Raw genomic sequence first — 17,881 nt, 5'->3', positions numbered from 1 at the left:
TGGCCACCTCATGCGAAGAGTTGACTCATTGGAAAAGACTCTGATGATGGGAGGGATTGGGGGCAGGAGGAGAAGGGGGACGACACAGGATGAGATGGCTGGATGGCATCACTGACTCGATGGACGTGAAATCTCAGTGAACTCCGGGAGTTGGTGATGGACAGGGAGGCCTGGCGTGCTGCGACTCATGGGGTCGCAAAGAGTCGGACAGGACTGAGCGACTGATCTGATCTGATTCATTTTTAAAGACCCTGGTGTTGGGAATGATTTGAAGGCGGGAGGAAAAGGAGATGACAGAGGATGAGATGGTTGGATGGGATCACCGACTCAGTGGACATGAGTTTGAGTAAGCTCCGGGAGTTCGTGATGGACAGGGAAGCCTGGTGTACTGCATTTCATGGGGTTGCAAAGAGTCAGACACAACTGAGTGACTGAATTGATTCATTTTTAAATTGGGTATAATGATAGCATCTACATATTAGGGTTAATGAGGATTATATGAGTTAGTACAAGTATAATATATGGCACATAGTAAGTGCTATGAGAATATGAGCCATTAGACCAAGTTGAGTATATTCCAGGAATGCAATTGTTCAACATTAAGAAGTGCATCCATGTAACTCACTAATTTTATAACAAGTTCAAGAATCTTAATAATCTTATAGATAGGTACAGTCTTGAAGCCTTGAAGCTCACTGTTTTCCTCAAACTAATACACAGTCTCGTAATTATTTACATATATTTTTCCTTAGAATGCAAACTTTATGGAGTTGATTTAAAATATAGTCCCAATGATTATTGCCCCTAGCTTTGTCATTAAAATCTGTTTAATTTCTGATTCATCATCACCCTGGCCATACAGTGGTGGCTTCTTAAAATGAAAGGTAGGCAGTAACTTTTTCTCTTATTTTTTTTGCATGTGTGGGTGGTAGAGAGAATGATGGTGCCCAATGTGCTTCCAGGATGGAATCAAGTGGCCCCTATCGCCCAACAAAGAAAATTTAACCTGAGATTGAACTTCCCACTTCTCAGGTAATTGGGGGTTCAGAGCCAGAGTTAACTTGATTTCTAAAAATACAGAAATGTTTCTTGAAACCAAAGCAGTGGAAACTCATGTTAACACATTCATGATTTATTACACGTGAATCATCTCTGTTCAATGAGAAGGAGAGGTAATTATGAGCGCAAGCTTTAGGTCCAGGTAGATGGGTTTGAAACCAGCCTCTGCCAATTGCTTCATGTTAAAAAAAAAAAAAAAAGCAAAACATTTAACTTCTCTAAATTTCAGTGTCCTTGTATAAAAGATTGGGGAAAATGATGCTCGTCCCATGACACTGTATGAAGATTAAATCATATGTCTTAGAAGTGCATGTCACAGTGCTTGGTATATAGTATGTGCTCAATAAATGGTGGTGTGACAAGGGGCGTGAACTCCTCACTGATTTCTGAAGAGGTGGGGAATGTGTTCATCAGCAGGCAGGTACTTGGGTAATGTCTATGGTGGGGGTGACGTCTTCCTTAGAGGTGTTGGCTGACACTCTAAGACTCAAGGAAGTGGATAATACCTGCCAATCACTAGGAATAAGTTGGCTTCCATCATGCTGGAGTACCACCTGGCTCTCTGACTTCATGGAGAGCCTAACAAGATGCCTCCCCACAGATCTCAGGTTGATAGATAAACCCAAATGTATCCTTAGCTCCACACGTGTGAAATTTCCCAGAAGTACATCTATCATTGTGCTTGAGCAGAACTGCTAAATCTTGATGAGGCTGGGCAAGCAGTGAGCTGCAAAGACAGAGTAGAGGGGGGCCAGGAAGTAGGCACTCTGTGTGGTGCTGTGGAGGGAACCTTCATCTCAGGACCTTACTGTTGCCATCTATAAATAAAGGAACTGGACAAGAAAAGGAGGAAAGAAACCTCTGTCTCTTGCAGAAGGGCAAAGTTAGAGTGGCTGCCAAGAGTGCAATGCTGAGAAGGGGTTCTGGGGGAGTCAGACTGATTAGTGATCACTGGGGAGGAGTCAGGATCCACCCAGGAGTGGAGTGCTCAAGAGTGCCTTCAATTCTGATAGCCACAAGGGAATTATAGCACCTGACTCATAGACCAGGTGGATCCCCAGGATGGAGGCTAAAAGGAAAGATAGGACTGTGTCCATCCTGTGGCTTTGGTGCCTGCTCAGAACTCACAGATGGCCAGTCGGTACTGCAGGCAGTTCTTGTCATTCCACTGACCATCTGTGTATATCTCTACACACTTCTCTTTACCCCGGCCCCTGGGCTCCCCTGGGTACCAATTGGTATAATTCACAGGGGCTCCATCCAGGTAATAGAAGTCTCCAGCGGTGGGGCCTTCGACCAGGCCCAGGTAAGCATAAGTGTTGTACTTCTTCACGATGCTCACAATGGCTTCATTCTCCTCTGGACTCCTCGGGGCAGCAATGTGTCCACCTACTCTGGCACATAACTCTTTGATGGCATCAAAATTGACTGACTGCCCATTGGTAGAGAAGACCTTCTCTCCCACCGCCAGCACGGACCCCTGCAAACGGAGGACTAACAGCAAGAATCCAGGTCAGGCCACAGATCTCTTTGCCTTCTTCCCTTCAGGCTTTCCACCTTTGTGTTCTCCCCAATCTCTTTATCTTTGCCTGTCTCTGTCATCCCTCCTTCCAACCCCAGTCTTTCTGGATTCTCTGCTATGCTCTCATGATTCTATTTATTCATTCACCCATTTAGCAATTACTTATTATGTGTCATAAACTGTGCGATTTCCTGGGAATCAAAGAAAGCAATATTGGTAGGGACCTTGCTTCCCCAGGACATAGGGAGCTAATTAGTGTCTATTTCTCTCACTTCTGGCCATTTAAGAACATCTAAAAAATGACTTCCACATCTACACTTGTTCATCAAGTCTCTAGATTCTGGAGCCTGGTTCTGAGGATAAGGAGAACTAATGGGAGACCCCCTACCATATACAGCCCCAAGGGGGACCCCTTACCGCCCTGTGACTGCAGGACTTGATGTCTGATCTCATGGAGTGTGCCCTGGAGCTCTTCATCTAGATATGCCGGAAACCCTGTAGAGAGATCCCCGGCAAGATGAGAGGATCAACAGGTCAATAACAACCCCACTTGCTGCCAAGCAGATTTGAGATCAACTGCAAGCCTGGAATTCTTCCCTTCACTTGTCTACAGCCACCACCCAGGCCCCAGGTCATAAGGGTCCACAAGGCCGGAGTGTGTTTCCATGTTCCCTACACGCTTATCCCTTAGTGCAGCCTTGCACCTGCTCGCCCCTTCCCTGCTCTTCTTTCCTTCCATGTCCTCTCATGGCTCTGTCTGTCCGTATCTGTGGAGGTTTCTAGTTCCTGGGCAGGAGCCCTTTCCCACCCTCCATTAAGAGCAAATGTGGTTCTTTCTGTACTCTGGTGAACCCTGATTGCTGCTATAAGGCATAGTAAGGAACCTAGAGCTCCAGAGGTCCCCTGAGCAAGCAGGGCCCCCAATTTCATCATCTGTCTGCTCCGTGGTCCATGTGAGCCCATATACCTCAGCCCCAGGAAGGGCCTCCCCTCCTCCCATTGCTATTCCATTTCCCACACCTGATGTTCTGTATCTTCCTGTCAGCAGTTGTAATGCACAGAAAACTTTCAATTCCCACCGGACTCTGCACTTATGACCCACACCCCAGACACCTCTGGGATGCCCTTTGGGAACTTGCACAGTTTTGTCTGACCCCCGTCATTCCTCATGTAACTGAACACATGGGCACAGTGTCCAGTCGCCTCTGCCCATTGGCCCCATCCAGCTTACCTGGAGGACCTCTCTCGCCAGGCTCTCCCTTTTCTCCACGCTCTCCAGGGAGGCCAGGGGCTCCAGTCATCCCATCACGCCCAGGGAGGCCTGGCATTCCTCCAGGGGGGCCCATGGGGCCTGTAGAGAGGGGGGGAGGAGGATGTGTGGTATCTGTCACCCACAGTGAGTTGGGGCTGATGTGACTGGACCTCCATTTCAGCCAGGCTGACTTGCCTGGCCCTCCGTGGGCACTGTGAGGATAGACCATCCAGGGCTGTTCCAGTCTAAGGGTCCCAGCAAATACCCACCATCCAGCTGACCCTTGGACCCATGTGGGCAGGTGGTCCCCTTGAAATCAGGCCACTGTCCCCAAGCTCCCACTCAGTACCTGGAGGCCCAGGGTCTCCTTTGATACCATCTCTCCCATCTCTTCCTGGCAGGCCATGGGATCCAGGAGTGCCAGGAATGCCAGGGCTTCCAAGACAAACTTCCTTGACATCGCACTCGAGGCCAGAAGCCACCATCCAGAGGAGGGTAAGGGTCAAAGAGCACAGCAGCATGGCGCCTGCTCCAGCAGCTCCCCCTGCAGAAGGGAAGGGCCATGGCCCCTCTGAAGCATTTATCAGGGTTTCCCCTTGCTCTGCTTTGTCAAGATTCAGCACATGCTGGGGTCTGAGGGCTGGGTTGGTATAAACAGTAACTCTGGAAAGACCCAAACTATTCTTGGAAACTGCCAGCATCATTTGGTACCTAACATGGTCTTATGCCCCATCCCCTTGGCTGGAGGTGGTATGGTACCTGGGCAGGTGAGGGGTTGTAAAGAGCTCTGGAGAGTCAGAGGACCTGGGTTCTAATAGAGTCTCTGTTTGTTCCTCGCTGTGTGACCACAGGGAACTCCCTTGGCTTCCCCTAACATGTCTGCCCTGGAGGCAGTCCTGGCGTGTACCTCCCAGGCTGCTGGGAGGAAGGAAGTGGTCACTCACTCACTCATTCTGTCTGTCTCTCAGATGCCCTCCTTTTGAGTTAAGGGATCACAATCCTGAGGATGAGGAGAAATGACCAGGGCCCATGGCTTGGCCATTCCCAGTTGGTCAATGATAGGGAGTCCCCTTCTCCCTGCTCTGGTGTCCCTTTCTCCTTGGCAGGCTGTGTCTCCCCCTGCCCGAACCCTGCTGGCCCTGCTGAGTCCTTGGGGAGAAGGGACCTAGCCTAGGAGCACAGTGAAGAAGGAGGATATCTGCAAGCCCATCATACTGCACCCACAGTTAGGACTCTATGGAATAGCTCCCAGTAGTACAGAGGAGGACCCTCCTTTCCACCTGACCCGTGGTGAAGCCTGTGCCTGCTGGGCTGGTTCACCCTGGGGAAGACCCAGAGAACGGGGCTAAACTCACCTGCACGAACACAGCCCGTGCTCCCTGCCTCCAGAGCAGTGTGGCCAGGTGGATGGTGCCATTTATACTGATGTAGGCCCCCAGGCATCCCCTCCACCCTATAGAGGCTCCTGTCACAAGGGCCTCTACACCAGAAGGGCCAGGCAGGAAGCTGCCATCTTGTTTACTCAGCAACATTTCCTCACAGGCACTCAGGCTGGAGAGGCACTTAGAAAATCTAACGAGAAAGCCCAGGTTGGTAAGAAGGGAAATTTCCCATGGACCGGAGGTCACCCACTCTCCTTCCATCCATCCAGTTTACCACTCAGTAAAGGACGAGAGCACTTACAAGGAGGCATGTGGCAAAGGAAGTCTTCTCCCTCCTGGGTCTCAGCCCCCTGGTCCTGGCTAGTGACATGTTCACACTCCTGGGATCACTACCCTCAAAAAGCCCACCAGTGGGAGAGAACATACCAGGGCTGGACTCTTTTCCCAGGGGAGCAGAGAGACAGATCAGTGGTGTAAAGGGCTGTCCACTGGGGCCATTTCAGTTCCAGAGCCTCTTTGGCTCTTGGAAGCATCCTTGTGGCTCTAAACCATGCAGAGGTCATGTCTCAAGCCAAAGGATCATCAGATTGAGCTGGAACAATCTGTCTGTCAAGGGGCATGGCTCACTACTGAGCCTCCCAACTCCTGCTTCTGGGGTCTGTGGCTGAGTTGATGGGTACATGGTTCACTGGCACAGGTGAACACTTGGCCGGGTCCCCACTCTTTTGCCTCGGCAGGCTCAGTGGTAGGGAGACAGGGCAGGAAGCCATGGTTTCTGTCTTGACCATGGTGATGTCTAATGACCTGCAGTGGTGATATCTTTAAGTGGTAGGATGACTTGTGAAGACAATGGAAGAGGTTCCCTCTTCAAACCACTTAATTAGGAGGGAATCTCTAACGTAGGATGGTAACAATGGAGAACCAATACAGGAAAAGATTGCCATGCTTACCTGGGAGTGGTCTGAAAATCTTGAGGTCCGCAGGGAGAGTGGGAGCCTAGCTAATGGAACTCCTCTCCTGGGAGCAGGAGGCCTGTCAGAGCTGATCTGGAGCTCTAAGTGCTTCCAGCTGCCCTGCTGCCACCTGTCACATTCCTGTGACTCTGCCGGCATGGGACGGGGAGCCAGGGCCGGTACTGGACTGGGGCAAGTGGGGAGCAGGTCCAGCTTAAGGACTTCAACTTGGCTTGGAGGGAGTGTGGTTCTTGGGGTGAAGGAACAAGAACAGGGAAGATCTTCTTGGGCAGATTTTGAAGGGCCCTGGGGAAGGCAGCCTGGAGGTCAGGGCCATGTGGTTGGTGGGGGAGGGGTGGACTTAGGAGTCAGAAATACTCAAGTTGTGATTTGGAACTGCCACTCTTTATCCATGTGGTTTTGATCAGGTTATATAACTTCTTGAGCCTTTTAAAAATTTGAATCAAAATTAAATTTCCTATCAAGCCTATAGGAAAGATGCAGAGGAAGTACAAATTTTTTCCTGAAACTATGATATTCCATCGCCCTAGTACCTTAATTTATATTTTATACAAAAATATTTTTCCACATAGCCATCAAAATGAAGAAATTAGCACTGGTTCAGATATTACTTTCATTAAACAGTGACAGAGTATCATGGGGCATTTTATTTAATCATTTAGGTCATCTGTTTAACAAGTTACTCACATAGCTTAATGCCAATATATAAAAGTGTGTCATAAAAATTCTAATAAAATCACAAATTATTTATTTACCTGGCCTTACCTCTTTCTTTAACTCTTGTTCCATCAATTCTCCCTTCTGCAGCTTCTCAGAGGATGATGCTCCAAGTTCACAGAACTGAGTGCTGCTTTCCGTGTCTTTGATCATGATTTTCTTTGATCACGATTCTTCTCTTGTCTGGAGTGTTCTGATTGTATTTTCTGCCACAAAAAAAGTAGATATCATACAATATTTGTCTCTGACTTATCTCACTTGGCTTCCCTGGTGACTCAGATGGTAAAGAGTCTGCCTGCAAAGCGGGAAACCTGGGTTCAACCCCTGGGTCAGGAAGATCCCCTGGAGAAGGAAACGGCAACCCACTCCAGTATTCTTGCCAGGGAAATCCCATGGATAGAGGAGCCTGGCAGGCTACAGTCCTTGGGGTCACAAAGAGTTGGACACAACTGAGCGACTAATACTTATCTCACTTAGCATAATGTCCTCAAGGTCTATCCATATTGTTGCAAATGGCAGGATTTCCTTTTTCTCATGGCTGAAAAATATTTCATGGTATGTATACACCACATCTTATTTATCTACTCATGTATCAATGGACATTTAGGTTATTTCCATGCTTGGCTATGCTGCAATGAACACGGGAATACAGATATCTCTTGATAACCTGTTTTCATTTCCTTTGAATATATATTCAGATATATACTTTGAATATATACTGAGATGGCTGGATCATCTGGTAGTTCTATTTTTAAATTTTGAGGAACCACCATACTGGTTCCCATAGTGACTAGACCTGTTTACCAGTTTACAATCCCACCAACAGTACACAAAGGAACAAATAATCTTTTTACTGTAAGTACGCAATATTATTACTCATTGGTTATCCGAAGTTCAGATGCAGTTGGGCATCTTATATTTTATCTGGCAGCCCTACCTGCAGGGACCTGGTCCTGCAGAGGTTGAACAGAGATCTCCTTTGGCTTTGCTGTCACCTCATGGGTCTAATTTGGGACCGCGTGGTCCAAGTGAATCATCTTGGGCTCTGACTTCTATGTGGCTGGTGAGCAGGAGAGTGTGTGGGTACAAATGAGGCTGCTATTTAAAACAAACTCCAGGGCTTGCCCAGTGGACTAGTGCTTAAGACCCCATGCTTCCAATGCAGGGAGCGTGGGTTTGATCCCTGGTCAGGGAACTAAGATCCCACATGCTGTGGAGTGTGGCCAAAAAATAAAAAATAAAACAAGCCCCAGTTCTCCTGAAGTAGCAGGGGATACCCAGAAGCCAGGGGTGAGAATGCTCAGGGCTTGCTTCATACCCTGCCTCCACCTGGACAAGAGTGACTCTCCCGAGGGAGTTCCCATGGCTACATCGGGAGGCCGGGCAGGGAAGTAAGATATGGTAGGAGAGAGAAAAGGAAAGGACCGTGTGGCCAGAGTGCCTGACCAGCCTTCCGGGAGACAAGTGTCCATCAAAGCATAGATGTTGACCATGTGCAGAGGTTTCTCACAGAGTCAAAGAGTCCGTTTCTCTGGGGCAGTGGGCTTCAGACACCTTGCAAAACACACATGCTCAGCCCAGAGAGGAGGCAGCAGCCAGGGCTCAGATTCTGGTGCTTATTTACATGTGACTGCCTGCTGGAGGCAAAGCTGAATGCAGCCTATGGGGTAGGACAGGTGGACGGAGGGACTAGCAAGCAGGTTGGGGTTCACATCCCCGGGAAGGATGCAGGATGGGCCGCCTCTGGATCCCAGCCTCAGGGAGTTAGAGAGACTGTCTGCCACCTACACTGTGACAGGGAGAGGACTTTCAACAGCCTGCAAGCTTCTTCACAAACAATGCCCTAGTTTATCCCAGGATCAAGGAGGCCCTAGTCATCAGAATCAAACACGCACATTAGCCTGTGCTCTGAACAGTTACAGGGTTCCGGGAGGAATCCCATACTCAGGACAACATGGAACTCTCTCTTCCCCCTGATTCGCGGAACCACCAGCTTCCGATCTGGCTGATTCCAGCCTCATGTCTGTACTGGAGTCGAAGGGACTTTCCCATCATGTATCTCCCCATGCCTCCCCCACATTTATTATATTCATTTATTACATTCATCCAGGCCTTCCACTGGCCCTCAGAGAACCTCGGAGCCCACATGCTGATACACAAGTAACCCTCCTGTGTCAGCCTTGGCCTCCACCTGGGAGCCTGGCCCCAGAACACCATGAAGTCAATAGCGTGAGTCTGCACAGAGCTCTCTAAAGAGGCTCGTTCTTTTGGGTCCTTCCACATGGTCTACTCTCCCCTGTGCAGTGCCCTTCTGCGAGCCCTCCTGTACTTAATTAACCTCAGATTACAGCAAGAATATCTCAGTACATCCATCCTAGACTTTAGAAAACATTTCAGAAGGGCCCAAAGCCTCTGGGTACGAACGTTCTGCAACGCTTGTCCCAGTGACCCGGGATGTTGGAACAATGTCTCCTCAGGCCAAGATGTGGGCCTAAAATTGGCTATGGTCTGGGTTAATGTTCAAGAGGGGATGTTCTCTGGATCTTTCAACTTAAAGTAGCTCAAGAATGGGGCTGAGAAGGAGGTCTCGGCACCTCCTACCCTGCTCTCTCACAGCACCCTGGCAGGCAGTCAGACCACAGGCTACCCCACCTCACTGAAAAGATGATGAGACAACAATTCAGGTAGTGGTCCTGGCAGGGGGATGGATATGGGGGAAATCTGATCTTTGATGGAGTGTCCCACATCTGTAGGGAGCAGGGCCAGCCCCTCACACACTAGCCCAGTGTCCGCCCTCTGAGGGGCAAGCAGGGATTCCCTGGTCTCTACATCACTCCTAGCTCTACCGTCTTCTGAAACTGCTCTCTGCTATGTTGCTGCTGCCTCCAATCCCTCCATCCCATGTACCGGAGGATCTGCTGGGTTGTTATTCACTGCCCCAGGAGAAACTGACTAGGAACAAGTAAAGACTCCAGATTCCAATCAATATGTCTCTGAAACAGCTTCAACCAAACACATTTTGGTTTACTGGGAGATGGTGTTAATATCAAAATTATGACTACAAGCATAAATGTAAAAAACTGAATTTGCGCTTCATATACGACCTGAGCCAGAGGAACTCAGCCTGCTACAAATTGAGCACAGCCCATCCTTGCCAGAGCTGGGACTCCCCTTAAGCGACATGAAAGTGAAAGCGTTTCTATTAGTCGCTCAGTCGTGTCAGACTCTTTTGCGACCCCATGGACTGTAGCCCGTCTGGCCCCTCTGTCCATGGGAATCACCAGGCAAGAATACTGGAATGGCTAGAGTAGATAGCTACATGGCTAAGCCCCGACTCAAGACCAGAGGGCACACACTGGCCATGGCCCCCACATGCCCAAGACCAGGAACCAGGTCTGCAGGGACATTCAGAGAAGCAGGGCCTTCAGGAATTCAACTATGGCAGATGACCCCTGCAGGGCTACTGGCCACCAGCTATGTCTGCTTCCATAAAAAAGCCTTGTCTCAGCAACCAGCAGTCCTGTCCTGGGGCTGTGCCCTCTGCCATGGCTCTGTATGTCCACAGCTCTACAGACATCCATGGGACAAACAAAGATTCTACATGAGATCCCAGTTGGCCCAAAGACCAATAGGGAGGAGAAGAAAGAGCCTGCACCCAAGAAGTGCGTAAGAGCAGGCTGAGGATAAGTGTCTCGGATAAACACGAACCAGGGAAGGGAACAGTGAACTAATCAGAGTCCCACAAGGATGCAAGCCACACCATGGGTGTAGAGGAAACCGAGTGGCCAGCAGAGCGTTGCTCCACGGCCCCAGAGAACCGAGGAGAGTTGGCTGGATTGGGAGACACACATGAGAGGAACAGAGGGGCCCAAGGCGGGAGGGAGACCCAGGCTGGTGCACATAATGAAAGGTCGGGGGTGGTAGGACACAGTGCCACAAACTCTCCTGCTTGTGCCTGAGTCTCACAACCCTGGAGAGACCCTTACTCAGGAAGCCCTGGTTCCCAGCTGTGCCCCTGAGGCCGGGCTTGCTGCAGGGTGGGGAACGATGGTGCCTGGGGCAGGGCCTTCAGTGTCCTTCATCAGGCATTCCCTTTGCCTTCTAAAGTGCACTGAAGAGCAGATGCGAAAGTTGGATGGTATGTGTGTTCCATAAGGATTCGTGAGGAACCTAAGGGTCAGTCTCTCACGTGCATAATCCCTCACCCTGGGGAAAAGCGCTTGCTCTAGAGATGGAATGTTAAGAAAGGGTTCTGACTTCTCAGGGTCTGTGAATGGCTTCTGTACCTACAGAGGCGGAAGGTAACCCCTGAGCCTTCAGTTCAGTTCAGTTCAGTTCAGTCGTTCAGTCGTGTCTGACTCTTTGCAACCCCATGAATTGCAGCACGCCAGGCCTCCCTGTCCATCACCAACTCCCGGAGTTCACTCAGACTCACGTCCATTGAGTCAGTGATGCCATCCAGCCATCTCATCCTCTGTCATCCCCTTCTCCTCTTGCCCCCAATCCCTCCCAGCATCAGAGTCTTTTCCAATGAGTCAACTCTTCGCATGAGGTGGCCAAAGTACTGGAGTTTCAGCTTTAGCATCATTCCTTCCAAAGAACACCCAGGACTGATCTCCTTTAGAATGGACTGGTTGGATCTCCTTGCAGTCCATGGGACTCTCAAAAGTCTTCTCCAGCCTTAAGGCTCATCATTTCCAATAGAATTCACAAGAGGGAGCCCACAGCTCAGTTCAGTTCAGACGCTCAGTCGTGTCCAACTCTTTGCGACCCCCTGGACTACAGCCAGACTTCCCTGTCCATCATCAACTCCCAGAGCTTACTAAAACTCATGTCCATCGAGACAGTGATGCCATCCAACCATCTCATCCTCTGTCGTCCCCTTCTCCTCCTGCCTTCAATCTTTCCCAGCATCAGGGTCTTTTCAAATGAGTCAGCTCTTCCCATCAGGTGGCCAAAGTATTGGAGTTTCCGCTTCAGCATCAGTCCTTCCAATGAATATTCAGGACTGATCTCCTTTAGGATGGACTGGTTGGATCTCCTTGCAGTCCAAGGGACTCTCAAGAGACTTCTCCAACACCACAGATTAAAAGCATCAATTCTTCAGTGCTCAGCTTTCTTTATGGTCCAACTCTCATATCCATACATGACTATTGGAAAAACCATAGCTTTGACTAGATGGACTTTGTTGGCAAAGTAATGTCTTTGCTTTTTAATATTCTGTCTAGGTTGGTCATAACTTTTCTTCCAAGGAGTATGTGTCTTTTAATTTCATGGCTGCAGTCACCATTTGCAGTGATTTTGGAGCCCCCCAAAATAAGGTCTCTCACTGTTTCCACTGTTTCTCCATCTATTTGCCATGAAGTGATGGGACCAGATGCCATAATCTTAGTTTTCTGAATGCTGAGTTTTAAGCCAACTTTTTCACTCTTCTCTTTCACTTCCATCAAGAAGCTCTTCAGTTCTTCACTTTCTGCCATAAGTGTGGTGTTACGTGCACATCTGAGGTTATTGGTATTTCTCCCGGAAATCTTGATTCCAGCTTGTGCTTCATCCAGTCCTGCATTTCTCATGATGTACTCTGCATATAAGTTAAATAATCAGGGTGACAACATACAGCCCACGGCTCTCCCATAGGAAATATATGGGTCAGCTCTGCCCTCTGGTGGCTGCAGGAAAAATTGCAGTCAAATGAGCCGATCTGAAAACAAACGTCACACATCACACTCTCCCTGTTTAGTCATTCCACCTTCACGAAAGTGAAAGTGAATTCGCTCAGTGTCCGACTCTTTGCGACCCCGTGGACTGCAGCCCACCAGGCTCCTCCGTCCATGGGATTCTCCAGGCAAGAATACTGGAGTGGGTTGCCATTTCCTTCTCCAGCAGAATCTTCCTGACCCAGGGATCGAACCCAGGTTTCCCACATTGCAGGCAGACGGACTAACCTCTGAGCCACCAGGGAAGTTTTATATCAGGGATCTTGATAAGTCCTGACTTAATCCTCTCACTCTCCTGGCTCTACCATGAGGATCTTCTTTCCCCCTGACCTAGCCTGATAGAGTCTTCACCCTTGGACGTTCCATCCCTGTTTCCACAGAGGCTGGCTCAATGCTGTGCCCTGGAGAAGCGGATGTGAACCAGTGTCCACTCCTGAGCACCTGTTAGGTTTCTTTACATCCACCATATCCTTCACAGGGCCCATCTTTACTCCCTTAAATAATAGAGGAACCGAGGCTCAGTGAGGCTCCATAATTTACCAGAAGTAGCACAGTCTGCAGGTTCTAGAGTCAGGTTTGAACTTCTTCCCATCTGATCTGACAGAATCCTGGGCAAAATTTCCCTGACGATCCAGTGCATCCTTTGCCCACAGCCTTGGCTTAAGCTCTGGATGGACTCCTCTTGGACAGTCACTCTACAAGGTAGACCTTATCCAGGCCTCAGGTCCCAGAACTGCTTGCTGTATCAGCCAGAAGCTCCAGCCTTGCTATTTGCCTAGAATCCACATCCACCCCGAGCATGTTTGATCCTGGATCAGCTAGACTACTGGGCACAGCAACTCATGCCCCAGCCTCCAGTCCCAAGGCTACTGCTCCAGATCTTGGCTCAGGCTGCTCCTAGGCCTTCAGCAGGTGAACAGCCAGCGGTGCCATCAGAGATGGCTCTTCACTCTCGATGAAAAGGCCGAAGGCCTCCCTGGCCCACTAGCCCTGGACAGGTGAGAATCCCAACCTGCATGCACCGTGTGCAGCCCTAAGTAACTGAACTCAGTCCAGCCCTGGTGACCAGAGGGCAGCAGCCCTGCCAGGCCCAGACAGACCACCAGGAGCCCCTGATGCCATGGCATAACCTCCGCTGTTCTCTTTACTGCCCAGCCACACAGAAGCCTCAACAGAGAAACAGTGTTGTGATATGTCTAATGTCTTTGGTGGTTGAACTTTTCCCAGATAATAGTTAAGAAATAGTGAATTACATCATCAACTTAAATTTAACTCGTTACATTTTCTAGAGATTAAAATATAATGGGAATCATTTTAAAAACCACTACCTGCTAAATACTATCCATAACTTTGTTTATAATACTACGGAGATGCAATATGAGAAGAAAAAAAAAAAAGACTTACGTAAAAACAATTCTTTAAACTAAAAACAAATATAGCTAGTTCAAAAATACATTTGGACAAGGTGAGTTTCTACATTGGGCCTTGGGGTCATTTGGGGATTTGGATTAGCAAGCCCACGCAGAGTCACAAAGCCAAGAGGTAATCCATTTCTACTTTCTGTTTGAGGGAATGCAGGAAAGACCCAGCCCCCCAAGGGAGGACCTGGAGAACAATGACCCCTTGGTGAGAAGCTAGATCAAGGGCCCACCCTGGCTTCCTGGAGGAAAAGAAGGGAACATCCTGCTGCCATGAACTTCACATGTGCATTCACAGGATGGTGTGGAGGATGAGAAGCAGAGAATGCCTGGCAGGCAAGGAGGGGAGAAGAAATGTGTCCAGAGCTCAGTGAACATGTCCTCCCTGACAAATATTCCATCTGGCTCATTAGATGTGTGACCCAAATCTAGAATCTCTGTGGTTTTTTAATTAAACTAGAGTTGGTTTATAATACTAGCTTTAGGTATATAACAGTGATTCAATATTTTATAGATTATACCCCATTTGAAGTTAATATAAATATTGGCTATATTCCCTGTGCTGTACTATATTCCCTTGTCACCTGTTGAAACATAGTTTTTACCTCTTAATCTCTCGCCCCTCCCCACTTCTCTGATAACCACTAGTTTGTTCTCTATAAGTCTGTTTCCTTCTTGTTATACAACATTTTATTAGATTTCAAATAGGAGTGACGACGTACAGTATTTGTCTTTGTTTCACTAAGCTTAATACTCTTCAGGTCCATCCCTGTTGTTGCAAATGGCAGAATTCCGTTCTTTTTATGATTGAATAACCAAGGTCGGTAAAGAATCTGCCTGCAGTGCAGCAGAGCCAGGTTCGATCCTTAGGTTGGGAAGATCCCCTGGAGAAGGAAATGGCAACCCACTCCAGTATTCTTACCTGGAAAATCCCATGGACAGAGGAGTCTGGTGGGCTGTAGGCCATGGGGTCGCAAAGAGGCGGGCACAACTGACTAACACTTCACTTCACATGTCATAAAGTGTATTCATCTTCTTTGTCCATTCATCTGTTGATGGACACTTAGTTTGCCCCGTATCTTCACTATTGTAAATAATGCAGCTGTGAACGTGCATGCTAGCGTGCTAAGTTGCTTCAGTCATGCTCGACTCTTTGTGACCCTGAGGACTGTAGTCCACCAGGATTCTCCAGGCAGGAATACTGGAGTGGGTCGCCATTTCCTCCTCCCAGGGATCTTCCAGACCCAGGGGTTGAACCTCGTCTTTTATGTCTCCTGCATTGGCAGGAGTGTTATTTACCACTAGCACCACCTGGGAAGCCCTAGCTCTGAACATTAAGGTGCATGTATCTTTTTGAATTAGTGTTTTTATTTTCTTCAGGTAAATACCCAGGAGTGGAATTGCTGGATCATATGGTAGTTCTTTGGTACTGCCTTGCTTTGGGATTGGAATGAAAACTGACCTTTTCTGGTTCTGTGGCCACTGCTGAGTTTTCCAAATTTGCTGACATATTGAGTGCTGCACTTTAACAACATCTGTTAGGATTTGAAATAGCTCAGCTGGAATTCTGTCACCTCCACTAGCTTTTTTCATAGTAAGGCTTCCTAAGACCCACTTGCCTTCACATTCAAGGATGTCTGGCTCTAAGTGAGTGACCACACCATCATGGTTATCCGGGTCATTAAGACCTTTTCTGCACAGTCAGTTTTCATTCCGATGTCAAAGAATGTTAAAACTACCATGCAATTGTGCTCATTTCACATGTTAGCAAGGTTATGCTCAAATCCTTCAAGCTAGGCTTCAGCAGCATGAACTGAGAACTTCTAGACGTACAAGCTGGTTTCCAAGAGGCAGAAGAACCAGAGATTAAATTGCCAACATGGATCATGGAGAAAACAAGGGAATTCCAGAAAAACATCTACTTCTGCTTCACTGACTAAAAACTTTGACTCTGTGGATCACAACAAATTGTGGAAATTCTTAAGAGATGGGAAGAACAGTCCTAACCACTAGACCACCAGGTAACTCCCTATTTATTCTCTTTTTGATTACAGCCATTATGACAGGTTTGAGGTAATATCTCATTGGAGTTATGATTACATCTCCTAATGTTTAGTGATGTTGAGCATCTTTTCACGTGACTGTTGGCCACCTGAATGTCTTCTTTAGAAAAAAAATCTATTCAGGTCTTCTGCCCATTTCTTCATTATTTGTTTGTTTGTTTTCATATTGTTACAAGAGCTTCCGTCTGGCCTGCAAACTTTCTGCAGAAAAATCGGCTGACAGTCTTAAGAAGGTTTCCTTATATGTGAATTGGTTATTCTCTTGCTGCCTTCAAAATTTTCTTTAACTTTTTAAATTTAAATATCTTGTTATATCTTGGTGTAAGTCTGTTTGGGTTCATCTTGTTTGAGACCCTCTGTGGATAGGAGGGAGGGAAGGAAAAAAAGATAGAAAAAAGGAGGGATGGTTAGGAGGCAGAGAGAGGGAGTGAGGCAGGAGGGAAGGAAGAGAAGGGGAGGGCGGAAACCACCATTTGCCATGCCTGAACATTCACACATTACTGTTCTCTCTCATCCATAGCTTTCCCTCAGGAAAGCTTAAAATTACTGTCCATTGGAGTATCTGATTTACATAATTTAAAATATAAATGCATCTTGTATAATTTTAAACAACAAATTGAAATAGATGCAAATCTACATGCTAATGACATCAGGTCATCACATAAGATTAAAATTCACATTTTGGACTACAACAAAAACCTCAAAATTTTTTGAAAAATACAAGTAACAGAAATTATTTTCTGTAATTGCCTGTCAGGGAAACTAGAAACAAGTGAAAAAGTTGAAGCGGAAAACGATGTGGAAATTGTAGAACTGTCTCTGGGGTAAATTTTGGATCTAGAAACCACTGGAATCTATCTGGAGCTCAGAAAGTTAGAAATGGAAACTGAAATGTAAGAAAAGCAGAGAAACAGAAGTAAGATAGAAACAAGTGAGATACCATGGAACTCGTGACCTTGGGATATTTGGTGCCAAAACCAGAGGTAATTAAAGGTGATCCTTCTTTCCTTCTCCCCGCACCACATTTCTTTTTTTTTTAGGAGAAAGTTCCTAGGTAGGACCCTCAATCTTGGCCACAGGAGTGGGGCACTTCTCTTCAGAGCTGCATGGAGGGAGGTGGAGGGGGAGCAGCCCTGGGGGAGGCGATGGGGAGCCAGCACTGTCAGCCTGGCCAGGGCTGCCCAACAGCCCTGGCCAGGCTAGGAGACCCTCAGCCCAACAGAACAGCCAACCAGCTTTACGTCACCCACAAATATCAAGAGGCCCCCACCCCACTGCACCCAACCTCCTGTCAGGAGGAGGGAGGTGTGTGCCGGTGGTTGGGGTCAGGGACCCTGGAGGTGGGGGGGCCCCTCAGGGTCCAGGGGTAAGTGAAAGGGGGTTCCCTACTCCTCCCCAGGGGCCCAGGGCTGTCCCTCTTACCGGAGAGTACACACAGCTTGGAGGGTCCTCATACCCTCCAGAGCAGCAGGGCGAGGCCCAGTGCTGGGTGGGACAGGATCCAGCCACTTCTTGCAATGAAGTGAAGGGGACTCGGCCACCACACCTGCGGTTCCCATCCTGCCTGGGGACAGGGTCAGCCCTTTATGGAGTGAGGATCCTCAGAGGTCCTCAGAGGCCCCACCCTCCTGAGCCTCAGTTTCCTCCTCTGTAACCTGGGGATCTGAATAGTCCTCTGCTGCTGCTGCTAAGTCACTTCAGTCGTGTCCAACTCTGTGTGACCCCATAGACGGCAGCCCACCAGGCTCCCCCGCCCCTGGGATTCTCCAGGTAAGAA

At 48.2% G+C, this 17,881-nt stretch overlaps 1 protein-coding gene across 1 annotated transcript; it reads right to left on the bottom strand.

Annotated features, from left to right (window-relative positions):
* Positions 1–1,116: 1,116 nt before the first annotated feature.
* Positions 1,117–5,296, bottom strand: LOC147342824 (pulmonary surfactant-associated protein A). Its single transcript, XM_086381753.1, has 5 exons — positions 5,189–5,296; positions 4,183–4,377; positions 3,813–3,932; positions 2,999–3,076; positions 1,117–2,553 (listed from the first exon to the last, which is right to left on the bottom strand). Exons 1-5 carry the CDS (start codon positions 5,274–5,276, stop codon positions 2,177–2,179), a joined length of 858 nt encoding a protein of 285 aa, XP_086237879.1. The 5' UTR covers positions 5,277–5,296; the 3' UTR covers positions 1,117–2,176.
* Positions 5,297–17,881: the final 12,585 nt, after the last annotated feature.

Source organism: Bos grunniens, chromosome 28, assembly GCF_055505025.1.
Source record: "Bos grunniens cultivar Pamir isolate PY7600 chromosome 28, Bosgru_T2T1.0, whole genome shotgun sequence".
Lineage (NCBI taxonomy): Eukaryota > Metazoa > Chordata > Mammalia > Artiodactyla > Bovidae > Bos > Bos grunniens.
The sequence above is the reverse complement of the archived record's forward strand: the minus strand, read 5'-3'. Positions and strand labels throughout refer to the sequence as shown.

Excerpts from the sequence above, each read along its gene's own strand:
- LOC147342824 (XM_086381753.1), bottom strand. The coding sequence starts at position 5,276 with ATGCCTGGGGGCCTACATCAGTATAAATGGCACCATCCACCTGGCCAC. Across the intron at positions 3,933-4,182 it reads AGGAGACCCTGGGCCTCCAG|GCCCCATGGGCCCCCCTGGA; the intron begins GTACTGAGTGGG and ends CCCTCTCTACAG. Across the intron at positions 2,554-2,998 it reads AGTCCTGCAGTCACAGGGCG|TCCTCCGTTTGCAGGGGTCC; the intron begins GTAAGGGGTCCC and ends TCTTGCTGTTAG.